The sequence below is a fragment of the Triturus cristatus genome, chromosome 9 (assembly GCF_964204655.1).
Source record: "Triturus cristatus chromosome 9, aTriCri1.1, whole genome shotgun sequence".
NCBI classification, from domain to species: Eukaryota; Metazoa; Chordata; class Amphibia; order Caudata; family Salamandridae; genus Triturus; species Triturus cristatus.
This window is the reverse complement of record NC_140592.1, coordinates 4960968-4988783: the sequence shown is the minus strand read 5'-3', so window position 1 is coordinate 4988783 and position 27816 is coordinate 4960968. Positions and strand designations below refer to the sequence as shown.

Below are 27816 nucleotides of genomic sequence, written 5' to 3'. Positions count from 1 at the left end.
AACATTTTTGTTGTATATACTCCAAATTAGTATTTTTGTCATGTATGAATGAATTTATTTGTAAGTGGTGTCATAACGGCAGCTTATTTAGTTAGTGTTTTGTGCATGGAATTCTTTGCGATGTGTTTTGCATTGTCTTATGTGTAATTTTCTTTTCTCTTTCTTTTTTAGTGGAATACTGTTGATCCATACTGTGTCTGTGCAGAGTAGGTGGTGGTGAATTTATCTGCTTCTGGCAAGTGAGTGGTATTGTTTTGGAGTATATAGGTATTTCAGATAAAGGTGCATTTTGTTTATTACTTATTTTACGAAGTGTTTGTTGTTGTTGACTTGTTTGACAAGTTACTTTTATTAGTAAGCAGTATGGCTAGCCGTAGAATGACTGCTCAGCAGGTGGTTGGTATGCTTCTTGAATCTTCCTCTAAGCAGGATTATGAGACTGACAGTGCGTCTGAGGGAGAGGAGGGAGGGGAAGATTCAGGCAGTGAGTTTTCTCTCCACATTGAATCATCGGATGATGAAGGTACTCTCAGTGCACTACTCTCAGTGCACTACTCTCAGTGCGGATGAAGTGCCTGTTTTAGAGGAGGATACTGCTGTGCCGATGGTGCAAGAGGCATCTGGATTGCAGCCTGAGGCTGCTAGGCTTCCTACAGGAAGTGCTGGACTCTGGGTTGATCCAAACATGGTGCAGCCGGTGTTGCCTGCCTTTAGTGATGATGCAGGGTGTAGAGTGGATTGTGAAAATTTTTTGCCTATACAGTTTTTTCAGTTGTTTATGGATGATGTATTTTTGGGTGAGATTGTTGAGTAGACTAATTTGTATGCTGAACAGTTTTTGAGGGACAACAGTGACAAACTTAGGCCCCACTCTAGAGCTACCCGGTGGACTCCCACAAATTTGGAAGAGATGAAGACATTTTTGGGTTTGACTTTATTGATGGGTTTGATAAGGAAGCCGTTCATGGCTTCATATTGGTCTACCAGTCCCTTGATGGCAACGGCCATATTTCCTGCAGTTATGACTCGTGATCGGTATTTGCTTTTGCTACGGATGCTGCATTTTGTTGATAATTCTTTGGCGTTGCCACGAGATCACCCTGACTGTGACCGTCTTTTTAAAATTCGGCCTGTTCTTGATCACTTTGTAGATCGATTTTCAGAGATCTATACTCCAGGGAAAGAAATATCTACTGAGGAGTCTTTGGTCTTGTTCAAGGGCCGTTTGGTTTTTAGGCAGTACATACCTAGCAAGAGGGCACGCTATGGAATTAAGCTGTATATGTTGTCTGAGAGTAGGACAGGATATGTTTTTAATTTCCGTGTGTACACTGGTAGGGATTCCACTATTGACCCCCTGGTTGTCCGTCCACTTTTGGAGTTTCTGAGAAAATTGTGTGGGATCTTGCTAGAGGACTGTTTAACAGAGGCCGCCATTTGTACCTTGATAACTTTTACACTGCTGTGCAATTGTTTAAGGAATTGTTCAAAGTGGACACTTTTGCTTGTGGCACAATCCGCTCTAACCGTAAAGGTTATCCAAAAGAGCTTGTTTGCAGAAAACTTCAGAGGGGACTGTGCAGTTCCTTGCATAGTGATGAACTACTAGCAGTGAAATTTGTGGACAGGAGGGATATGTACATGCTGACTACCATCCATGATGAGAGTACTTCACCTGTAGCTGTTTGGGGTCAGATTTCTGAAGTGCGCAAACCTGTGTGCATGTTAGACTACAATAAGCACATGGGTGGTGTTGATAGAGTAGATCAGAGGTTGGAACCTTACACTGCTATTCGTAAGGCTTAGAAGTTGGCCACCCATCTCTTTAATTTAGCAACTTTCAATGCTTTTGTTGTGTTCAAGGAGTGTTCTCCTGCATTAAAGTTGACTTTTGTTCAGTTTCAGCAATCTGTGATAGGCAGCCTTGTTGTTGTGGAACAGGCAAGTGTTCCTAGAGTTGGAGTGGTGGAGGATGTGGCTCGATTGAAAGATCGCCACTTTCCGGATTTCATTCCTCCCACATCCTCAAAACACTTTCCCACTAGGACATGTAGAGTCTGTTGGTAAAGAGGTATGCGGAAGGAGACTCGTATGCACTGCCCCGAGTTTCCTTCTAACCCTGGGCTGTGTGTCCCTGCTTGTTTTAGAGCGTACCACACGCAAAATAATTTTTGGGAGCATCCATGAGTGGTAAAGTGAACTGCCTGGTCTGTATTCTTTAAAAAAATTGATCTGTTTTAAGGTTGGCATTAGTGCAATGTATTTAGTTTCAGATTTTGTGTTTGTAGATTTGTATCGATTTTCAATTTGTTTGTGTTTTTATTTTTGTCTAAAAAAATCCTAAATGTGATGGCGGTGTGTGTAGGCTGGCGCTTGGCTGGTGGTGTGCGTGGACTGGTGCTTGGCTGGCGGTGTGCGTGGACTGGCGCTTGGCTGGCGGTGTGCGTGGACTGGTGCTTGGCTGTCGGTGTGCATGGACTGGTGCTTGGCTGGTGGTGTGCCTGGACTTGCGCTTGGCTGGTGGTGTGCCTGGACTTGCACTTGGCTGGTGGTGTGAGTGGACTGGCGCTTGGCTGGCAGTGTGAGTGGACTGGCGCTTGGCTGGCCGTGTGCGTGGATTGGCGATTGGCTGGCGGTGTGCATGGTTTGGCGATTGGCTGGCGGTGTGCCTGGACTGGCGATTGGCTGGCGGTGTGCGTGGACTGGCGCTCGGCTAGCGGTGTGCGTGGACTGGCGCCCGGCTGGCAGTGTGTGAGTAGTGACTTGCTGCTGGTCACTACACACACTGCTAGCTGAGTGCCACTCCACGCAATCCATCAGCTTGTGTGGTTACTGTGTCAGGAATGTGGGCGTGTGAAAGTGATGGGCCCTTGAATGGCGCTGTCTGCTGGTGTGAGTGTTGTAATGTGATGGGCCCGCGGCTGGCGGTGTGAATGGTTTTGTATGTATCACACATATGAAAGGTGTATGAATGACCTGTAAAGAGGTGGGTGCCTTGTCGTGGCTTTACAGCTCACGAGCTGTGAGTCAATGGTTCAGTTTCTCGTCCTTTCAATTATTAACAGTGCATTTCATTTTTGTGAAATCTTTTGTTAATAAAATTTAATATACTGAACCATCACTCGCCCTCGTGCCAAATCCAACCAGTAGGTGTGTGTGTTTGAGGAATAGATGGCTGTGCAGGAATCATTGTCTTTTTAGTTTCTCTGCCAAGGTGTACGTTCCATTTAAGAATAACCCACCAACTGTAGATATTGTCGTAAACCCATGGGAGTTCATGGTGATGTCTCTCTTGTGAATTTCAAAAAGTTATTTTATCCACAATGTCCTTCAAACCTCAAAATGTCTGTCACATTTTCCTTGCAATATTGTGCCGAAATTCTCACGCTGTAGAAACAAACAGCTAATTATGTCAAAACGATCTGGTTTTGCAAGAGGGGTCAACTGTGTTTTTGGCCCCTGTGGAAACATTGCGGGATCCACGCAAGCCATACCTCTCAGGAAGCCCCCGGGTGTCTAGTTTTCAGAAATGTATGAATTTGGAAGGTTTCCCTAGGTGCCGGCAGAGATAGGGTTCACAAACTACAGCTAGGCACTTTGCCAAAAAAGGGTCATTTTTCACTACGAAATTGAGGTGTTACCATGTTGCTATTTGCACCGTTTCCTGTCGCGGGCACTAGGCCGACCCGCACAAGTGAGGTACCATTTTTCTCGTAAGACTTTGGGGAACGCAGGGTGGGTGGAAATTTGTGGATCCACTCGGATTCCGGAACTTTTCACCACAGAAATGTGGGAAAATGTGGTTTTTTTTGGGATTCTGGGTAACAGAACCTGGTGGGAGGCAGTCAAGTCACCCCATCCTGGATTCCCCTGGGTGTCTAGTTTTCAAAAATGTATAGGTTTGCTACATTTCCCTAGGTGCCGGCAGACCTAGTGTTCAAAAACTAGAGCTAGACACTTCGCAAAAAAAGGGTAAATTTTCATTGTGAAAATGTGGTGTGTTCACGTTGGGTTTTGAGCCATTTCCTGTCGTGGGCACTATGCCTACCCACACAAGTGAGGTACCATTTTTATTGAGAGACTTAGGGTAATTCAGATGTGTACATCAACTGTTATTACCTATTGATTTTTGATGCATTTCTGCCCTCCAAATGAAAGACTTTGTGTAAAAAAGAAGTCATTTTGAAAAATGACCGATAATTCTCATGCTAGTATGAGTATTCCCAATTTCGAAAATGTGCAAATATGTACTGTTTCTAAACTCTATAATTTGTTCCCATTTCAGAAATACATAGGTGTCTCTCATACCGATATTTCCATGTATACATTTTCCCACAATAATTGCTATATACGCAGAACATAATAAAAAACCATTGCAAATTGCTGCTCAGTTTTTGACTCTGGGTTCGTCGGGTTCTTGGTGAACCTACAAGTCCTATATATCCCCACAACCAGGAAGGTCCAGCAGATGTAACGGTATATTGCTTTCAAACAGCTGTCATAATTAGAAGAAGTTACAGGTAAAAACGTTGACACAAAAGGCTGTTTTTTTCAACAAATTTTCAATTTTTCCTATATTTACCTGTTAGTTTCTATAAAGAAACCTTGATGGATCTACACAAATGACCCCTTGCTGAATTCAGAATTGTATCTACTTTTCTAAAATGTATAGCTTTCCAGGATCCATTATTGCTTTCACACCCATTTCTACCATTAACTGGAAGGAGGTTGAAAGCACAAAAAATAGCAAAAATAGGCTATGTCCCAGAAAAATGCCAAAACTGTGTAAAAACTTTTGGTTTTCTGACAAAAGTCTATAATTCCCTAAAATCTGGGGAAATGGTGATTTCAGCCCCACAAACCCTTTTTTGATACCATTTGCAGAGAAAAACCCAGACGCTTTCATTTGAAGCCCGTTTGTCCCATTTTTCCCCCAAAAAAGATTTGCTGTAGTTTGGCTAATTTCTGGGACCCCTCCAGGGGAATCCACAAACCCTGGGTACCTTTACAATCCCCATGATGTTGGAAGTAAAGGACGCAAATTTGGCGTGGAAACCTTATGTGGTCAAAAAGTTACAGGGGCCCAAGCGTGCACTACCCCAAATAGCCCAAAAAAGGCTTAGCACGGGGTGGGGGAGGGGTGGAAGGCCTAGCAGCGAAGGGGTTAAACAATACCACAAGTCTATTTTGAAGGTGAGAGTGGACTTTTTTGCAGAGAAAAATTAAAAACAGAAGCAATCCCACTAAATGTATATTCTCCTTACTTAAGGATCTTAAAACCTCTGTCCAACCTATGTCATCCCCTCTCTCTTCCAAAGAGCAATGTGAGATTCTGGCTGCCTTTTTTATTAAAAAGGTGGACGAGATCTACAAATTTTCCTCATACGGTGCCTCCTATAGGTCGGCCTAACTCCTTGGCCGTTACTGGCTTATCACTTTCCATCTTTCCTGTGCTCTCCCAGGAAGCCATGGGGCTTATCTGTAATAAACTTAAATCCGGATCTCAGCTGATGCCCTCAAACCCGACCAATGTAAGATTTTGTCTACCGTTACTATCGCCTGTGTTCTGTGATCTCATAAATTTGTCTGTAGCCTCTGCTTTGGTCCCAACTGCCTGGAAACATGCTTAAGTGATTCCACTCGTCAAGAAACCCACAATGGATGAGTCCAAGCGAGCACATTTTCTTCCCATCTATCTCCAGCTATATTGACACTAATAACTTGCTGGATCCCTCTCAGAACGGTTTCCGTTCGCACCATAGGACGAAATCAGCCCTTTTGATGGTCACAGAACAAAAAAAAACTGGGTGTCTGGATGGACACGGCACTCTCCTTCCAGCCCCAAATCAAGGCAGTGGCAGGAGCTTGTTTTGGGCTACTCTGTGGTCTCAAACCCTTGTTGGGCTTCTTTGAGGCTAATACTCAACAGGTTATCATCCAGGCCACCATACTACCTAGCCTGGATTACACTGGTGCTCTGTACTTAGGGGTTAATAGAGCAGAGACACAGCGCCTCCAATACAGAATGCGTCGTCCGACTACTGTTTGGGCTCCCTGGACCGGTCACACTTCGGAGTTCATTAATAGACTTCATTGGCTCCCAGTGGAGAAGCGTGTTCTTTTTAAAGCATTGTGCATTGCCCACCGTATCCTTAATACTCAATCCTCTGAAATCCTAGCAGACCGCCTCATACCTTATACGCCCACTCGTCTGCTGCGCTCTTTCAACCAGCATCTGGCGGCCATCCCGCGGGTCAAGAGAGCCAGAGCGGGAGGACGCTCTTTCAGAGCTTTAGCTCCCAAACTCCGGAACTCCCTTCTGGTAAACACCAGAAGCATTCAAAATCACGCTGCTTCCCGCGAAGCCATAAAAACGCATCTGTTCTCTAAATAATTGGTTGCGGCGTTCTTCGCCCCTGTCACCTATTTTCTGTCTAAGCTTAGCGCTGGGAAGCCCCTTGGCTGGGGAAGCCTTGCGCTCCATAAAAATATAACATAAGTTACCAAATCGCATTTTATACATTCGAAAAAGCAACTTTCCAGTTGCAAATGGCCAGATTTTGCTAATTGGTCCGTTTGCAACCAGAGAAATGGTTTGTACATCAGCCCTATAATCCTTTGAAATGCATACTCCGAGGCATGCATCTTTCAATGCGACTGGGATGATGTAATCAGCATAATTTCTTGGTGTAGTCTGGCAGTCAATATCTAGGTATAATTTGAGCTGCAACCTAAGCAAAAAGGAGCACATTTATGAACAATCTTCACAAGCTAGATGCTTGATAATAGGTATATGGTTGTCCAATTCAAAGAAAGTCCATAGGGAGTCTGCATGAATTTACAATTCATTGTTTATTTCAAAAGTTCAATTATTTCATCCAGAAAACATTACAACAGGCAATCCAGCCAAAGAGTTTCATCCAAACAGGAGATCATCAGGGCTCAATATTTAATGCTGATTGTAGGTTCCGTGCTGCCAGTTTAGGTTTAGTCCATCTGTGCCCATATTAAGGTGCCTGTCTGTAATCCTGCGTGTTCACTTCCAATGCATATCCTTGTCCGTCCGGTTCCATAATTCCAGCCACAGTTTCGGGAATTATCGAACTGGCTGGACAAGGATACGCGTTGGAAGCACGGAACCTACAATCGGCATTAAATATTGAGCTCTGATGATGTCCAGCTTTGACGAAACACGTTGGCTGTATTGTCTGTTGTGATGTTTTCTGGATGGCGCAATCTACATTGAGGGTGTGCATGCCAGTGAGAATCATGTTGCTCCAAGGGAAAGGACGGGAATACGGGGGGGGGTTACTGTTTATGTTTATAGCAGTTTTACAAATTATTGGCACCAAAGTTGAAATACACCACAATATTTCAATTTGTTTTTTCTTCTGTTTATGTAATGTGCGAAGGTACTCTCACATGGCTATACATCGCTTAACTGGACTGGACAATGACTGGAACATTGAAGTTCATTGTAACTTAATTTGTGGTACAATAATGTATGATGTATCTGAGACTGAATGCCAATAAAATGGGGAAAAAAAGACTTGCATAGCAGTGAAAGTAGAGCTATTAAAACTCACAATTACAGCGAAAAGAACAGTAGTAACATCCGATTTGGGCAAATTGGGCTGCCTTCCCTAAGGTGCTCAGCATAATTGATTATTTGTAATGCAGAGCTACATTTCAGGGAGTGCTCAGCGATGAAAAAGTTACTTTCCATTGCCAATGACTCTCCGGCATGAGTTTACTCCCCCAGTTCATATATTAATGCTGTTCTTTAATCTTGAACCGTCTTTTTCTCCGAAATGAAGAACATTTGGAAGCTTGCGTTGGTTCACAACGGGCCATTAAAGAACATATAGATCGGATAAGCCAGGCAGAGTTAGGCGTAAACCTAAGACCAGCATGGAATTGGGGCCTTACCTTGTAGTTGTACGGCTGGTTGGAGAACAGCTCTGGGCTCATATAGTAAGGCGTGCCAATGAGCGTACTGGCCATATCTTGTTGGTTCTCCAGGACTCTGGCTATGCCTAGATCGCCGACTTTGATGATGGCCGATCGAGTGAGGAAGATGTTTTGTGTCTTCAGATCTCTGTGCATGATGTTCTCTTTATGTAAATACTGAAAGACAAAAAATACCAGCATTACAAAAAGTAGGTTTGAAGTTTTCTGGTCTGCAAAATAAGAATACAAAATATTACACATGCCTCTTAAAAGCCCAAAAAGAGGAGGTTATTAACTTCATCTAATTCATGTATGACACTGCAGACACATGAACCACCGAAGCTGCCCAAAATCCAACCCTACCCCCAAACACGGATGGGCGTGCTACCAGTACAATCCACAGACTGGGAATCCCCTCCATGAGCATCCTTTACACTGCAATCACATCAGTTGTCGTCATTCCAAGTGGTGGCATCAAGGCACATTGTAGGGCTCTACTGTGGCCGCTTTTGATTCTCTTGAGATTGCTGTTAGGCAGTGTTATTTCAAGGACAGATTCTGGACATTCTTCAACCCCGAGTCTCTCTCCCACTGCCTGATGCTCGCTAGACCAGGGCCTCCTCACACTGATGCCCTGATTAACCGCATCAGGGGCGTCCACCATGGAGCTCTTCGCCTACTACCGATTACTTTCTCACGAGTCCTTAACCGTTTCTTCAAAGATGTAAAGGATGGAAAGGTTAAGGGTGACTGCCTGCTTATCCACTTCTCTCCTTCCGCAGCCTAACTCACCTCAAACTTAATAGTGTCTTTTTCATATGTGTTTTGGTATCTTAAATGCGTAAACCTAGTTAGCTAGCAGTGCAGCACTATACAGGAGGCATGTCACAGTGGAGCCCAGGTTGGAAGGGGTCGAGGATAGACTGAGGAGGAAGAGGTGAGAAATCAGTCCATGGGGTTAGCGTTCCTTGAAGAGGTGGGTTTTCAGTTGCTTCTTCCTGAATTGTAGGGTAGTTGGTGTTGTTCTGATACAGGAAGGGATGCTGTTCTGATCCTGGGGTGTAGGCTGAGAGGGTTTGTTGTCTTCTTCCTGCAGTGTTTAGTCCCTAATCCGACACCGTTGGAGTTTGGACAGTTACCTGGTCACCAAAGCAGTCTCAAGTCCAGTCCCACACTTTACATCAAGACCACCATAGACTTCAATAGAGTGGTCCTGTTGCTGGGGATAAAGGATCCTGAAAGAGGTTTTGGGTGCTGAGCGGTATAGGGTGACCTTGCAATTATTCCTCAGCCCCGTGTAAGGTCGGGTGACTTTGGCCACAGGGCTTGGTGTCCCTCAAACTCCTCATTGAGCCAGTAGAAGACAAGCTGCAGCTGGGCTACCGATCTCTTACACAACGGGTCACTAGGCATCCTTTGGTGAAGACTGGTGTACCTCTTTTACAACCAACCTGGACTCAGACAACACTCCCTGGTCCAGCAGACTCGGGTGAAACTTTAGGATGTTGAGGATCAGCCTCTTGGGTTGCCCAGTGGCAGTCAGAGATTTGAAGAATTTGGCCACCAACTTGCCAGAACAGGCTACTTAAGCTTTAATGGCCCTGGTGCTGGTCCCAGGGCGTCAGCTGACTGACCCTTGGAGTCACTTCTTTGGTCTGTGGCTCTGGAGTGACTTTTCCATGAACCAGGCGCCACAAGCACAGTCCTCTCTTTGCTAGTCCAAGGTGCGGCAGGTGCAGTCCAACAGTCGATGCAGCTTCTCTTGCCAGGTCCAGGGTTCAGCAGGTTAGTCCAGCTCCAGTCCTTTCTCCATTGTAATCATGATTTGAGGTTCAGCGTGCCAGGGGTGCTATATTTATGCCCAGAACGTTGATGCACTCACTAGCCAGTGGGCTACCAGGATCTCTCCCATGCTGTGACGAAATCCGTCTATGTGTGGCATCTAACAAACCCAGAGTGCACTTTTCTGTCCACACTCAAGATGTCTGAACCCTTCCCTGGGCGTTAGGGGTTAAAACTGACGAAAGAAAAGAATGTTGTAAAAGTTGATGTAGGCGAGAATCATTCCCGCTCCACGCAGCTCTGGTTGGATTACTTGGCTGTAAATTAAAGGGGCTGCATGGAAAGTGGGCGGAGCACTGAAGCCAGTATTTAAAGGGGCAGGCAGTTGTAAGAAGTGGACGATGTAAATAATACAAGCATTTGCAATGTAATAGGTCTCGCATTACTGATCGGCACTGCAAATAATAATGCAGCGCCAATAGCTCAAACTTTCAGTAATGCGAGACCTATTGCATTGTTATTGGCCTCGAAGCACCATCATTCAATCGTCACTGCCCACGGGACATGGTTACACCCCACAGTACAGGGTAACAGAAAGCATCGCACGTTATGTTAGGTTACAGATATTTCTAGAGCGCAGTGGTTACCCGGAGGCGTCCTGGCGCTAGTCACTTGTCCTTTAGGAAAAAGCAGAAGAAAAGTATTTTTTTATTAAAAAGCCAGGTTTTTAGCCCCTTCTTAAATGCCACAAGATCATTGGCATTTCTCAGGTGAAAAGGAAGGTCATTGCAGGCTTTTGCCGCGCCAAAACAAAACTTCTACCACCCCACAATACTTTCCTTATGGGTGGCACAGTGACCAACTTAGCTCTCAGAGAGCAAAGAGTTCTTTTCGGGGTATACCATTGAAAATGGCGTTTTAAATGATCAGGTCCCATACCTTGCAGAGCCTTAGAAACCATGCAGAGGGATTCGAAACGCACTCGATTCCTTACCGGGAGCCAAAGCCATTTTTTTATTTCTTTGGATATTGGGGAAATCCTGAACATACCCGTGAGTAACCAAGCAGCTGCATTTTGTACCAGCTGAAGTTTATTCCTTAATCTTTTTTGAATGTTTAAATAGAGGCTATTGCAGTAGTCCAGCCTCGACATGACCAGAGCCGTGATCACTGTATGTCGATTGCCAGCTGGTAGGAACGGTAATATTTTCTTAACTAAGAACATGGGCTGTTTTTGATGCCACTGCATTTACTCGTTCACCAAAGGCAAGTCTCTCATCCACTATTACTCCCAGGTTTTCAACATTTTTAGTGGGCTTAGGGAGCGTGCCCAATGAGTCTGGCCACCAATTTGGGGTCCAGAAGTTGGTGTCATTTCCAAAGAGAATGACTTCAGTATTGCCCGAGTTCAGTTTCAGGCAATTATTGGACATCCATCTGCCAACAGATTCCATACAGTTTTGAAAGTGTTTATCCCTTCCTACCTCATGACCTGGAAGCAGAGATACCACAGTTTGGGTATCATCTGCATACGAGGTAAGGCCAAACGCACAAATGAGAGGGGCCAATGATGAGACATGCACGCATGGTATGGTCGGAACCCCGATCCCCTGAAGCAGCGCATAGGTGCCCGGTACAGGTGTTAGACCCGGAGTTTTTGAGACGAGCTGCAGAACGAAACGCAAAAAATTGCTTTTACTTAAAAGGGGAATCAGAAAAGGCAAGGACTGATCTCTGAAGGAAGAAATAAGAAAATCTCCAAATACCCCGCTGCAGCCACTCGGAAAGTCAGTTTTCTGCAGTTTTTACCTGTGAGGTTTCTGTGTCTGCACCCAGTAACAACCCGATTCTTGTCAGGTGGTGGGTGGGACGGGCGATTGGTGGAAGCCCTGGGCTGTGCATGCGTCAAGCATTTTGTAGCAGGTTTTCTGTGCATCGTACATGAGGTCCTGGGCTGTATGTGTATTCTGCAGTTTGCACTGGACTGTGTGCATGCATCGTGCACTCTGTAGTCGGCTGTATGATGAGCAGTAGCCTGCATTCTGTACTGGGCTGTGGGTTAAGCCTGCACTCTGTACCTGGCTAGACGAGCACAGCTCTGGGGTCACTCTCGCACCCCAGAAGGCATGCTATGGGAATCCTAGAAAGAACAGCAATTTCGTAACCTGTGGAGTTCACTGTACACAGAAGGGTTCCTGGGTGCCTTTGTCAGTGCTGCTGAGGGGGAGACCTCCTAACGGGCTGGAGATGGGTAAGTGTATAGTTCTTGGAAACAATGAGCGCATTGGAGGGAAGAGACGCTTCCCTAACACTTTACTTAAGTGTGCTACGAAGGGCGCAGACTGCCTTGGCGAACAGTGACTAGGGTTTCTCAGGTGGTGGCGATAGGATCGACTGCCTTCAGTGTTTTTGCCTGCGGTGCACTATGTGTGGTGTGACTGGGTATGTTTGACAGTTTCTAGCCGATGAACGCCACAAATACATCGTCTCTAAAATAATCTGAGGGAATTCAGTGGCCGGAAATGCCCAGTGTTCGCCATTTTCAGGATGTGACATTTTCGTTCGTCTGCGGGATCCCCTCACCCCAAGTCTGGTTCAATATTCGGGTTAGACTTCGTTAGATGCATTAGTTTGTTTTTTTAATGCCAAGGCCCTTCCTGCAATCAGTGCCCCCGGGGCCTGTGCTCCGTTTGCCACACAGCTGTGATTGCTGCCAAGATACACGCCCCCCAGATATTTAGAGATTGGCACTCAGATGTGAGGTGATAATTCAGCAGCCGGTTTGGAGGCGAGATGTGCCACGGATGAGTTCCCTCCGAAGTCCGGACTCAGTGCACGTGGTACGGGCACAGGGGCTCAAGGGAGGGGAGGAGGGGAGTATGAGGGTGTTCTAGGGGGTCAAAAGGTTCAGGAACATGCTTGTTTCTTAGAAGATTACACGTTTGCGATGTAGGTAGACACCAGATGGCTCTAGTTAGAGGATGGCTGAAGCACGGTGTGGCGAACAAAAAAACCCCCAATGTTTAAAGGTAAAGCGGGCGTTGCGGCGTGCTGCGAGCGCTTTTGTGTAAATATAAAGTGGCCAGAGAATAAAAACAAAAACAATATTTAAAGTTAAAGCGTGACCTCGAGGTGAGCGCTTTTGTAAATATAAAGCGGCCACGCAAGCACCCACATAAGTGCCAGTCCATAGTAAATTGTAAAAAACAATCAAAAGCACGGTGCGTTGTGTGTAACCTGACCCACGAGGAATGCAGCTGCCACCCTGCGCGCTGCTGCTCGCTCCCGAGAGCAAAACACCGTGGGAGTGAACATTAAAAAAAGAAGGTGAGACATGCACCCGCCTTTAGCCATATGCGAGCTTTCATTAGTGAAAGACACACGCAAAAGCGAATCCTATGTGTGGGAGGAGTTAGACCCACACAGAGTAGTTCAGAGTGCTTACAAGAAGCCTCGCAGAGCAGCGCATGCGCGCTGGCTCAGGTTCGACCTAAAAAGGAGGCACTAGTGACCATATTAACCAATTAAAAGCAGCCCTTTACAAAGGACAGTAAAAGGAGCCAATCAGAAAGATGGATGTTGCTTAAAGCCCATATCCTGAATACAGCATTTCTCGAAGACACAGCTGTAGGAAGGTGGAATCTGACTACATAGTTGCCTGGTGTTTTGATGGTTTTTGACTAGTCGGGCTGGGATCCTGCTATCCAGGACCTCAGCCTATCTGCTTACTCCCTTAAATGACATGGTGTGCATATTAGATGCACTAGTGATTGGATACTGTAGTATCTTATGAGCCCCTAGTATATGGAACCTTAGGTGCCAAGGGCATAGGTACTTCACAGGCATACCAGGGGCTGAAGCATGTATTATGCCACCCCCGGGAAGCAGACTAAATCTGACACCACAGGCCTGCTACTGCAGCCTGGGTGAGGTAGTGTTAGCACTCCTCACTGAGGTATAGGTTCCCTATATCTCACCTTACACACACATATAAACCTATCAGTCACCCCTAAGGCAGGCCCTATCAATCCTGAGGTTAGGGTGCTTGGTTTCCATGTGAGGGGGTGCCTCTGCCTGAGCAAGGCCCCTCTGCAGCTGACAGAGTCTATTCTCTGTGGCTGTTTGTGGATGCAGTTAAACCATATACTCTTAAGTGCATTATAACCTCGCGGTAAATGCTAACTCTGGGATGGCTGCATCAAAACATGTCGTGTTTGGTGTCAAACGCTTTGTAATCATACCCCACACCAGGTACTGGTGTGGGAGTATGATCCCACCCTTCTAGAGGGATAGACATGTACCCACTGTGGAAACACGGTCGAATCCTGAAGAGACCTGGCATCACAAAATGGATGCCACCAGCACAGACACTGGGCTGCCCTACTGCTGCTGACTGAAACTCGCAGTGGAGGAGGCCCAACAAAAGGCATCCTGTCACAGGGTGGTGGCACCACCTTCCAGACAGGATTTAGTGTATTGGAGCTGGGTGGGTGCACTCCTAGAGTGCTTAGAAGTCCTGCACTGGGGGAGCAGTAGGCTCCTCTGTGCATATGCCAGCTCAAACCGGTTCAGGGGCTACCTGTCCCTGCTCTGGCACGAAACTGCACAAAGGGAAGTGGGTGTATTAATGGCATAGTCCCCTGTATTCAATCACAGGCAGTTGATGCTCCTTCTCTTGCAGGTGTAAAAGTTCCGATTTTAATGTTTGCCGATGACACGTTAATTTTATCTAAAACTCCAAGTGGATTGCAAAAAGCATTGGATATTTTTGATAAATTCTGCGGGGATCACGGTCTGGAGGTGAACGCGTCTAAAACAAAACTCATGGTTTTTAATCCGTATCGTAATTTTAAACCTAACATTACCATGAGTGGACGCACTCTTGAGGTCGTATCATCTTTCACATACATGGGAATCCTTATTTCTAATGATAATAGGTGGAACCAGCATCTAAACATTGCCACTTTGAGGCACAAGCAACTAGCTGGAACCATTATAAAGGAGCACAGGAAATCATTAACTAAACCGATCAAACCACCCCTGATTATATACGAGGCAAAAGCAATTGGGTCGGCATTATATGGGGCTGAGTTATGGGGGCATGATAACCTACAGGAGTTGCAAACCTCTGAGAATAAATTTCTTAGGAAACTAACGGGTACTCCTCAGAGTAGTCCGTTATTGCCTCTGAGATACGAGCTTGGAAGAAAAGAAATCTCTGAAATGGCCAAACTACGACCAATTCTATACTGGCGTAGGTTATGGACCACACCTGAGCTCACTCATTATGCATCCGGGTTCACTGATGTTATTAGAACAGATTGCTTTAACAAAATCAGATGGTTCAAATTATTAAAACTAGTATTGTTTGAACTAGGCCTGAATGCACTATGGTCTGACCCAGTTGGGGCATCATTCCCGAATAAGGCGACCCTAAAAAATATTTTCTGGGATAATGTCGCTAACAAAAGTCTCCTCAGTATCAATTGTGGGGCCATGACTGCTAGTTTTCTCGAGGTTAAATTGTACCCCATGTATGAACTGTATTGGGATTATATATCCAAACCTTTGGATAGGAAATTGCTTTTTCAATTAAGGGCGGGCTCTCTTCCTCTTCGTTACCTAACATCTAAATGGAGGGAAGGAGGCCCTGCTATATGCCCAGCTTGTGGGGAAGGTAATGAAACACTTGGCCACTTTTTGTTCTCCTGCAAACCATACTCTACTCCAAGGCGTGTATGGTTGGCACCTATGTGTAGGAATCTGGGTACCAAGAGTAGTATGGTGGCTTTGCGCATAGTAAGATCGACAACTTTAACTTGGATTATAATTGCCACCGCCAAGTATTTGGGGTGGGCATGGACAATCAGGCAGAGATTGCTAGTCCGGTGATTACTCTCTGCCTAGATGAACAGAGACTGCTAGAGTATTGTCTATTCTCTGTTTAGTGTAATTTACCGTGTCATCTGGAAAAAACAATTTTAAATGACTCTTTTTGGAACAAAGATTTTATAAAATTATACTTAATTGTACTAACAACATTAATGAACTTTACACCTGTGAAATGTATGTCTAAGTGGCTCTCTCATTAGCACAAAGATTATATAAACTGTACAAAATTGCATTACCTATAATAATGAATTGTATTATTGTGCTTAATTTTATCTTATCTTTGAAAATAATTTGTATCTTTTTAAGAACTGTGCGTTATTCAATATGACATCTCAGATTATTATTATTTTTTTTTTTTGAAACCGTTTATTACAATCTCAAATAGATACAGGTATGGGCCTACAACCCTCCAGCCGGCCGCTAAAGTGACAGCAATAAATGACATATATACAATAAGGCACTTGGCGTTACAGAGACGCTAAAGCAGGAGGTATCAACAACGTGGGCCACATGACTCTGAGCCCACAATACGGTCTCGTTTTATACAACACAACAACATAAAACCACAGCCGCAAGGCAACCCGAGAGCGAAAGTGACAACATATGCTCCTCCAATGGGGGGACCCCAACCATACACTAAAATCGAAGGAGGGGAAGGGAAATAGGTCCGGGACTGGGAAAACACTGTGCCCGGGATTGAGGGAGGGGGTCATCTAGGGGGACGGAGCTGGTGAAGCGGGAGGCAACAATGGCGGCTCGCAAATACCCCCGCGGTAGGCGTTCGACATCTCAGATTTAATTGTTTTTTATTATATGTTTGTATGTCTGCTTTTATGAGTAATTCTCAAATAAAGCACTTTGAATTGAATTGAATTGCTAACTCTGGGATGGCTGCATCAAAACATGTCGTGTTTGGTGTCAAACGCTTTGTAATCATACCCCACACCAGGTACTGGTGTGGGAGTATGATCCCACCCTTCTAGAGGGATAGACATGTACCCACTGTGGAAACACGGTCGAATCCTGAAGAGACCTGGCATCACAAAATGGATGCCACCAGCACAGACACTGGGCTGCCCTACTGCTGCTGACTGAAACTCGCAGTGGAGGAGGCCCAACAAAAGGCATCCTGTCACAGGGTGGTGTCACCACCTTCCAGACAGGATTTAGTGTATTGGAGCTGGGTGGGTGCACTCCTAGAGTGCTTAGAAGTCCTGCACTGGGGGAGCAGTAGGCTCCTCTGTGCATATGCCAGCTCAAACCGGTTCAGGGGCTACCTGTCCCTGCTCTGGCACGAAACTGCACAAAGGGAAGTGGGTGTAACCACCCCCTACCCTGACCCTCCCAGAGGAGTGGTCATAGAGCTAGTCCCTCCCCTATCTTCACTATAAGATAGCAAACTTTGCCATTGCAAATCAGATAACCCTGGATGACGCTCTACAAAGAAGAATCCTGGCCCTTCGACGTTCCACTACCTTTGGAAGACAGAAGAATCTCCCTTGGAGTCAAGGAGTGACTCCCCTGCTTGGCAGGCACCAAAAACCTTAATCAACGGTTGCAAACTTTCCCGCTTCTGCTGGAGTTCGAAGTCCCTGCAGCCCCATAAGTGGATTTCCTGACTTCTCGATGGCCATTGTGAGTCTGGGACTGGGCAACGTGGAGGGATGGGGAGAGGGACCGAGGGGTCAGATATAGAATAGGCCCATTGGAGAACAGGGAATGGATACAAGAGAGACAGCGGGGCTGGAGTGAGAGGCTGTAGAGAGTCAGAAATGAGCTCGAGAGATTCAGAGAGAGGCCGGAGAGATATGTGGGGGGGGGGGGAGGGAGGGAGAAAGACACAAGGGAACTGGGGGGTGGGAGGGAGAGAGGAGAGAGAGAGAGAGGAGAGAGAGGAGAGAGAGGGGAAAGAGAGGGGAAAGAGAGGGGAGAGAGAGAGAGGAGAGAGAGAGAAGAGAGAGGAGAGAGAGGATAGAGAGAAGAGAGAGGAGAGAGAGGAGAGAGAGGAGAGAGAGAGGAGAGAGAGGAGAGAGAGAAAAGGGGTGGGGGGGTTCGGGGGGGGTTATGCGATTCCCTTGCAGGAGCGAGCAGCAGGGCGCGATGATTGCAACCATATGGCCCCACTCGCTCCCGCAAGGGAATCTCAGGACGTGTATGCGTTGCCATTGGAAGCAATGCAACGCGTTGCACGTTTTTGCCCTCAAAGTACCAGAGGGCCTTTTCCTACCCTGCCCAGTGTCGGCCACTGACCAACACCCACAGTAGGGAGGGAGTGCGGCTGTTGGCAGCACCAATAGGGTTAATAAACATGAGGCAGGCGATGTTTTCATTTAACTGAGGCATTCTGTGGTAGCGCATTGTCACTTAAGACAGCACATTGTCCACTGAAACGACCCCTAAATCTGCACAGATCATCAGCTTTACTGATAAAACTCTATAGCTGACAAATGATAGCGTGAGGAATCGGTTTCTGTGAATATTTATCATTTGTGCATCACCAAGTAAGTGCCTTGATTTACGTTGATCCTTTTAAAATCTCGGTTTACAGCACACTTCAGAATTTAAAAGCAAAGTGCTTCGTTTTTGCTTTCCTAACTGCTGGGTGCATGCAGTTCCTTCACAAGAATTTAAAGATTGTTGTGTATTGCAAAAAAACAACATGCTATATTGACACACAATTTACTTAAAAAACTCCTCTCACTTTACAGTCTGAGTAAGAAAACTAAACACCCATGTTAAAAGAATAAAGCCGCCAGACATTTGACCCCTGTCTTTCAATCACCCGCAGAGTGAAACACGGAATATCAGGGCTTCTTCATTTACTGCATTGACTTCCACCAGTGGGCCGCGGCCAATTTAGGGGGTTAATTGAAGTAATTTTACATTTTTCTCTCTCACCTTTGGCCAATCTATTCTACATACACATCTAATCAGAAATTTCGGCGTCAAAGGTTGATTTTGACAAAGATCTCTGGCAAAGAGCCCCCTCGAGGGGCCCACCGGGCACTGCAGCCCCGGCCCGACAAGGAGCACAGCCCAATGATGAAGCATGCCACCAACTGAGGGGTGAGGGTTGTGCTCCAAAACACTATAACTGTGACTGACCGCCATATGTTCCACTCCGAAGCGGCACAGAATATATATTGGAATATTGTATCAGTGAGGGAGTGTCCTACACAGACGTGGTTTACTTTATATGACGGGTAGTTGTACTAGCACTGGCTGCTTGCACTTTAATAAAACAGAAATGAAGGCCCTGGTGTATGATCACAAAGGACTCAATGAGTGTAGGGTGTGCGCTGACTTTTTGAGAACTGTCACTTTGCAATGTGACCTATGTACTACAAGGTCATGTCACAAAAGGATAATTTGCAAGAGGTCGCAGAACCACCTACATAATTGCCCAAAAAAACAGAAAAACGTCTTCGTTACCTACTCTCCCTCCTCCTTTTCTTCTCTCGCACTATTCTACTTTTCGCATTGCACACTCCAATTTTAAACCTGGTTTATGCCTTTGCCTCCTATTTCACCTCCTCTGTTTTGAGTTTGTCTTGCACCAGTTTCCTTTCCGGCTATAAAGCCATGTTATGTCTTACTGATTTCTTGTTGAGGCCTTACTGCACTTAGTTTCATGTACGGCATTCTGCCACCCTAGATTTAGTGAGCTTTATAAGAACACATAAATAAAATCAAATAAATATGAAATAGTCCAATTGCTATTTGCAACTCCCTGCGTCTGGCTACCAATGTCTTCATGGTACTCTGCAGGGGACAGCAGACAACTTTCCCTGTGTTTGCCCCCCCAACGCAAAACGTTTTTTCAAGCAGCCCGTGTTCCTCAAAGAAGTAGGTGCTGCTTTACTTTTTTTTTAATGTTTCTTGTTTGATATCAAAATCAGGGGAGCAGGCATGGTCCTTCCCGCAATGATGGAAACTTCCCCCTTGTAGATGAGTTACCACTTCCTTTGAGTGCCAGTAACTTTCCAATGGTATCCAACCATTTATTACAGACCATTGATACATCTCACTGTATCCGCAACCCCCTCCTAACTGCAATTCGAAATGAGTCACAAAACCTATTTTGCTATTCAGAAAGAAGTTTCCTAATTTCAAAAAGTGTTTAGTACATGGCAGAAAAGTAGCAAACTAGGATCTTCTGAATCACAAGAATTGTAACAGCAAAATGTCTTTGAGCGAGGCCCAAATACAAATTCTGAGTTCTGAATCAGCAGACCACTTCCTACAGTAGGTCTGAGGTCCTCTCAATCTCGTGTGCTTCAATCCATGTGACAAGCATAAGTAAGCACTGTGACACCAGTCCTAGGACACTTGTTACTGTATACTGGTACCTGCAACGCCATGGTGATCTGTACAAACCACTCAACAACCTGCGTCTCTTCCAGAAACGTGCCGCTCTGCTCCTTCAGCTTGTGGTAGAGATCACCACCTTCACAAAAGTCCATCACGATGTAGAGCAGGCCGTCCTTCCCTTCCCACGACTCCCTATAAGCCACTATGTTGGGGTGCTTCAGGCGAGATAGGAGCTGGGCCTCCTGCTCAGCGGCTTCTCGCTCCCGGGCCGTGGCGTTCCTCAGGTTCAGCTTTTTGATGACAAACTGCAGAGATAAAAATAGATGCACATTATCGACCTCTGCAAGACCAGTTGTATGCCCACCCAAACTTCCCAATGGATAACAAAAAGGAAAAAATAAAAAACTGATCTACTAGACTACAATCAAGCCAACATTCAACGCTCTGGAGAGAACAATTGAGAAAGTAAACAGATCGGGCCATTCGATACTTATGCAAACTCAAACATAAAACACTTCTGTGGAAAATACGTAACAACTTGTTAAATATAAAACAGCGACAAGCTAGATAAAGTCTGATAGAATTAATACCTCACTTTGAGAACCTTGGATGACATCTGTACAACGTACCAATATCTCTACTTGAATTAATAAGCTATTATTATAACACTTAAATTCACGCAAACCAACCTGTGGATTCTATAATGTTCTACTTCACAGAATGATCACAAAGACGCTGAACAGCCACATTTATTTATTTTGAAAGTTTTACATAGCGTGAACATGACCACCGAGGGTATCAGAACGCTTCACAGATTTTGCATCGCCAGGGAATAATACAGAGCAAGCATCACAGGGTATATCAGCATACAAAGAAGAAAACAACAAAACGACAAGATCAGAGTGTCAAATTGTCCAACAATCTCGTGAGGGAAAAGCAAACAAGTAGTCGAGCAAGAATCAAAAGTCTAGAAATGCCCGACCCACTCATGGACCAGGTGGCTGGGCCAGAGACAACGAGTATGAACCCAGAGTCAGATGACACTGGCATGCTAAGGCAGAAATGTCTTTATCACGAGCCCTTTGACTTCTTTTTTGAAGGAGACAGTTGAAGGGTTTGGGGGAAAGGGAGTTCCAGATCCTCGGGGCCACCCCTGAAAAGGCTCGGTTATAGGTCTTTTTTTTCTTGAATTTATGAGGTTTAAGCAAAAGGGTGCTGGTGCTTCTGGAGGCTCTAGAACCACACAAGAGTTCCAGTTTCTGCGCGAGGTACAGCGGGGTCTTGAAGAGGATGGCTTTGTGAGCCATGCATGCAATTTGTAGCTGTATCCGAGCTTCATATGGAAGCCAATTCGGTTCCCGCAAGTCAGGAGAGATGTGGTGGTGGTTTTTGAGCCAGTTATGAGCCTTGAAGCGGAATTGAGGGAAGCCCTAAGAGGAGCAGTTGTCATTCTAGGCAGGCCGCAAAGTGTTGTACTACCATAGTCCAGCTTTGAGATCACTAATGCTTGTACTGCAACCTTATGGTCATGAGCAGGGAGAAAGGGTTTGAGTTAACTAAGTAACCTCAGGGGCGGCTGGTGACATTTGAAAGTGGTGAGCGTAACATTGTCGTACTGCACTGCAGCAAGCGAGCGAGCTCGAACAACCTACGGGGGTTTGGGGGGGGTTCTGCCCCCAAGGAAATTTTGAAAAAAGAGTGGACAAACGGGGCATTTTTAAGCAAATTTGAGGAAGCAGGAAGGTTAATAAAGCAATTAGTGCTGGGCATAATAAACATTGATCGGTCACTGCACCTCCCCTCCACTCACTTCACACAGCTTTGTTCTTGTACCTTCACCCAGCTCCACAGAGACCCATGCTAACTCACAGGTCTACACACACCTCTCTACTGGGGATTGCCAAGTAGACAGACAAATACACAACTAACAAGCAGACACATCGCAGTCTTAAAACTGTAAAGCAGAGACAGCCAAACAGATCTTATAATAGGAATTATAATGCAGACAAATAGTCAGACACTCAGCTTCTTCCCCCCTTCCATCTCAAATGTTCAAGCTTGTACCTCTGAAACACCATGCTGCATTCTGAAAGCCAGGAAGTAGTTAGGGGTATGAGGCATTAAAATATGTTTAAATAAGGGGGGCGTGGTTTGGACGCCGGAGAAGATGGCGGCTTAGCGAGGCGCTCCTCCCATGGACAGTGAACACGGAACGTTTTGGGAGTCACGAGCATTGTTGTGCCCGGTGAAAAGCATAAATATGTGGATCGGAAGATCGTACCTTCGTCTGGGCTGACTCTGAGACACCTAGGTGACCCTGAAGACGAGTTCTGATCGGGAGCACTGGAGCCTGATCACAAGCGGTGACTGCGAGCGGCGCCTGCAGTCGTAGGACCCTGCCGAACCCGGCGGCTTGCGTTGGTGCTACTACGACCTCCTGGGAATACGGAAGGGACCCTGATGACAGACAACAAGAGTGAGTGAATCGTATTTCACGTTTGGGGCTGAGTAAGACGGAGTTTGCCACCCCAGTCATGCGGAACGCAGAGAGGTAAAATGGCGGCGGTCCCTGAGTGATTACCGGAGCGTGAGCAGACGGGTTTGTGAGAGGAGGTCGGCGTAAGAGCAGCATCCTTGGATTACGGGAGGGGTAGAATGTTTACTGGCAAGCTGGCATATCAATCCAAACACCCTCACCGTATGGAACACTACCGAGAGCCGCAGGTACACGGAGGCATCAAAATGGCGGCGATAGGGGCTTATGTGGGTTTCTAAGGCTCATGTGAGTTCAGCAGAGTCCGGAGCTGCTGTTGTGAGGTGGGAGATCAGTATAAGACTGCCAATAGTGTGAATGGGAGTGAAGTCTCTTGGATTCAAAGCGCTACAGATGCTACAGATGGTGCGTAGTTCCACGTGTAAGGAGCTGGAATGATGCATGGAGTTACCTATTCATAAAATGGCGGCAGCAACAGCGGTGATTAGCGGATTCCTCTAGTGTCAATACAAACAGCAACTGTTCATCTGATATTCAATCTTGCATTTGTGCATTTATGCTGCGCATGTAGGAAACTGGAGTGTAAAATGAGCATTGTGGGAGGCAAGCGGTATAATCGATGGAGAGCTGGTAAAGCAGGTAACACAATGCGCATCAGTGCTGACTGCGAAGAAGATGTTTCAATATAACGTGGTGGAGCTGAAAGCTGGGTTTGGTGTTCGTGGTGTGATACGAGCCTGAGTCTGCATCTGAGCCTGTCGACATCGCTCTTCCTGCATAGTACGCAAGCCACATGTGGGGCACTCTACGCTCTCAACTTCCTAATTTCCCAATCACGCTGTTAACAGTGGTGGGAGGGGTCCCGACAGCAGTATCAGTACAGTGGTGAATTTCTAGTCGGTGCACGGCTGTGGGTCCGAGCAGGAAGCTTCTTGCTGCGAGCTGACTGGGCTTAGATCTGATTGGGCCCTCTTAGAGTTATTGAGCTCGGAATTCAAGTCAAGCAGTCTATACGACAGCGCACAAGATGGGGGACAAAGACACCAAGAATCTAAAAAGACTTAAGGCTGAACCTCCTAACCCGATCTCCCCTGTCAAAGGTAAAAAGGATGTGACAGACACAATGGACATGATACTGAATAGATTGGAAGAGGTTAGGGAGATTGCGAAAGCCACAAAAGAAGAAATTGTGGCTATCCGTAAGGACATCAGAGACACGAATGCCAGACTCACAGAGTCAGAGTCAAGAATCAGTCGGCTGGAGGATTCGGAGGCCGCAACATGTAGCTCACTTAAATGCCTGCACATCTCCACGGAACAGATGTCAAGGAAGCTGTCGGAATTGGAGGACAGAAATCGGAGAGGGAACCTAAGGATCTTTGGAATTCCAGAGGGTTCCGAAGAGGCGTACGAGTCCTGTGTCCCATTCCTGGAGGCATGGTTCTCGCAGGCAACCAATCTTAACTTTCGTCACCCACTGGAGTTTGATAGAGCTCATAGAGTTCCAGGCAGGATCACACCAGGTCAAAAAGGCCCAGGGCCTATTGTTTGTAAGCCCTTACGTTACCAACACGTGGATCAAATACTGTCATTTGTGCGCAAAAACAACCATGTACTTTGGAAATCTAATAAAGTATACATATCACAGGACTATAGCAAGGAAACTGTTGATACGAGGAAAGCCTTTCTTGCCCTACGTCCAAAGTTGAAATCGCTGGGCCACCAATTCGGCTTTGTGGGCCCTGCAAAGTTCCGTGTATTCATCAAAGGGTCTCCACAGGTCTTCACAGACCCAGTAAAACTAGGGCGAATTCTGGAGGGTGATGAAGAACAACGTATGGAAACCTCGTCGATGGCCTCTGCTTCCTCCTCTAAATAGGTTTCTTAATTTCCGCGGCAGACTATTGTGCCACTGTTACGTTGGTGATCATATAATGATGGGTCCTGACGTATTGTTGATATATTGAGGTACTGCTGTACTGTTATTGGTCTGTTATGCCCAGGTAGAAGGACGACGCTCCAGATTTATTTCACTGCTATTAGATAGAATGTGTACAATTTGAATGCTAATCACCAGACTTTAGCTGGTATACGATAGGAACCCTCAACCACTTGTAGCTATGGAGGTGAGCCTAATGTCTTCTCAAAAAGGGATTTGCGGGAAGGGGTAGGTAGGATGCGTCATTGGGGAGGGTCCAAGTGTACTATGTTTATGTTCGCTGGTTGTTACTTAAACAAATGCTACTGCTTGACGGACGCATAAGTTATGCACTGTTTTACATGTTTGGTTAACTCCTAAATTGTTAACATGTATAAGGATTAAGTCCATGGGAGGGATACTATTTTTTCCGTGTCACCATGTCTACTAGTTCATCTCGGGGTGGGGAGAAGGGAGAGGGAGGGTTGGTGGGGGGGGGGGGGGGGGGGAGGTGAGGGGGTGGGGGGAGGGGGGGGAGGGTGGAGGGAAGAGTGGGTAAGGGGGGCAAATGTCTGTTTTTTGTATTTATTTCCTTTTGCATGGTTATTGTTTATGTCATGGTCCCACGTCATTTTATTGCCAGTGCCTTTGCCGATTGTTCCGCCATGGCCCTGTTAGAATGCGTTGCCGCATTGCCTCAGCTGTCACTTTTCGACCGGTGTCAGTCTCCTTTAGTCGGATTCAGGCTAAATACCCCTTTAAGCCTAATACTAATGCTGTGTTTGTGGGGGGATCGTTGGAGAGAATGAAGGGGGTCTACGCATGTTTACTCAAGGGTAGGCTGTTAACACTTCATCATGTTAGCTACTGATTGGTTATGGTATTGTCTACGATTAATACTCCTATAGGAGTAACAGGTTTGAATAATCTGAAAATACTATCTCTTAACGTCAAAGGTCTTAATCAGCCCGTTAAACGCCAGAAAGTGCTGGATTATGTACGTAGGCAAAAAGGCGATATTGTCCTGCTACAGGAATCTAAACTTGATGCTCAGCAGTTTCATAATCTTAGGAATACATTTTTTGTTGAGGTCGCAGGTTCAGGGGCGATAGGGAAGAAAAATGGGGTCCTGACATTGATTGCAAAAAAATCTAATGTAGATTTGCTTTCCTCCACTACTGATACCAAAGGACGGTGGGTGACAACTAAGTTGTTTAAAGACGATACTGAATTCTACGTTACGAATGTATATGCTCCTAATACATGTGATCTGACATTCTGGTCCGATCTGACCAAGCAATTAGAAACTATCCCCGACTCAGCCATACACATCCTTGCAGGGGACTTCAATTTACCATTTGATCCCATATTAGATAGAGACTCCAGATGTTCCTTCCGGTGTAATAAATCTCATAAGGCCTTCACTAACCTGTGTACCCGATTTCAGTTAGTAGATACATGGAGGTTGCAGAACCCCGATGGGAGGGATTATACCTTTTACTCTCCTCCACAGGATTCATTCTCCAGGATTGATTATTTATTTATTACCAACAATGGAATACCCAGAATAGAAGAATCCTCCATAGAACCCAGGGTTTTATCCGACCACTCATGCATCTCCCTGTCCATATCCAACGTCAAATCGTCCACCCGACAATCAATCTGGAGATTTAATGAGGAGGTCCTCGAAAAGGAACAACATAGAGTAATGTTAGAGACCGCGATTAAAGAGTATTTAGGGCATAATATTAGGGGAGATACTACAGACCTGATCCGATGGGAGGCACTGAAGAGTACGATACGAGGAGTCGTAATTAAAATAAAATCGGCTATAAACAAGAACCACAATAAAGCACTGGAGACGTTGGAGGTTGAAATTGCGGGGTTAGAGAAGAAACACTTGTTAGATAGGAAGGAAGAAACTCTGAATAAACTAACCAATAAAAAATACGAGTATAACAAAATAGTGAGTGAAAGAGCAGGGATCTGGCTAAATAGGAGGAAACAATTCAAATTATGTGAATCTAATAAGGCAGGGAAGAGCCTAGCTGCATACCTCAAATTTAAAATACAGAAAAATATGATAAATTCCATCAAGGATCAGGGAGGGGCTACGCATTCGGATCCGATCAAGGTAGCGGAGGTATTCAAACATTTCTATGAACAGCTTTATGCCAAAAATACAGAAGTTGTCGAGGCAAAAATTGCTGGCTATTTAGATGAGTGTAATCTTCCATCCCTTTCTACTATGGAGCGCGATGAACTTAATGGCCCCATCACGCTTCAAGAAGTTGAGTTAGTCATTAAATCATTAAAGTGCGGTAAGGCACCCGGACCGGATGGGTTCACAGCCAGATTTTATAAGAGTTTCTCCTCACTCATATCACAACCGCTATTGCACCTATTTCAAGAAATTAGCACTATAGGTGAAGTGAAGGGTACGCTATCTGAGGCCATCATTGCGGTACTTCCAAAGGAGGGGAAAGATCCAACGCTTCCAAAGAATTACAGACCTATCTCGCTTATAAACCTTGACTGTAAACTCCTAGCCACGATTTTGGCTAATCGACTTCAAATGGTCCTGCCCAAACTGATACACGCCTCTCAGGCGGGCTTTTTAAAACATAGATTGTCAAGTGATAATACCAGAATACTAGCTCATGTACTCGACAAAGCAAAATTGTTATCTACCCCCACTGTTGCAATTACGCTTGACGCCGAAAAGGCTTTCGACAGAGTCGACTGGAACTATCTGAATGCGGTCTTAAATAAATTCAACTTGGGTCAATCTTTCACGAAGATGGTGATGTCTCTATATTCCTGTCCCACTGCTAGAGTTAGAGCTGGAGGTTCACTCTCCTCCGCGTTTCAGTTGCATCAAGGTACCAGACAGGGGTGTCCACTCTCACCTTCACTGTTCCTATTGGCCATTGAGCCATTTCTTTACCACTTAAGAGCTAATGAGAATATTGCTGGAATTCCATTTGGTGATTGTATTATAAAGCTGACCGCTTATGCGGACGATGTCCTAATCGTATCAGAAAAGGCGGAGGAGGCTATATCGGCCCTCATGACTACCATCGACGAATTCTCCAGGGTATCAGGATACAAGTTGAATAAAGATAAAACAGAGGTTAAAATGTTGAACAACTTGGGTAACAGGGAGGTTATGGGGAACTCTGGCCTGACGTGGCAACCAGGCTGCTTTAAATACTTAGGGCTGGAATTTGATAAGGATCTAATCACAACACTGGGGGTTAATGAGGGCCTGGTCTTGAAGAAAATATCTAAATTGCTAGAGGGATGGTCACCGAAATTCCTTTCATGGTGGGGCAGGGCGGAAACTCTGAAGATGATGGTGACTCCATTGGTGAACTACCTGGCGAGTATGCTACCGATGATATTTTCGGAGGCCTTCCTGACAAAGGTGGGGAGGCTGTTTGGCGAGTTCCTGTGGCAGGGGAAGAAG

The 27816-nt window shown here is 45.6% G+C and overlaps 1 protein-coding gene across 3 annotated transcripts in view; it reads right to left on the bottom strand.

Annotated features, from left to right (window-relative positions):
* NEK4 (NIMA related kinase 4) overlaps nucleotides 1-27816 on the bottom strand; it is a 532367-nt gene that overhangs the window by 408786 nt on the left and 95765 nt on the right. For all 3 annotated transcript variants that reach the window (XM_085624188.1, XM_085624190.1, XM_085624189.1), the window contains exons 2-3: nucleotides 19974-20240; nucleotides 7930-8127 (exon numbers count right to left, since the gene is read on the bottom strand). In XM_085624188.1, coding sequence (XP_085480314.1) covers nucleotides 7930-8127; nucleotides 19974-20240 — 465 coding nt within the window. The remainder of the gene's footprint in view (nucleotides 1-7929; nucleotides 8128-19973; nucleotides 20241-27816) is intronic.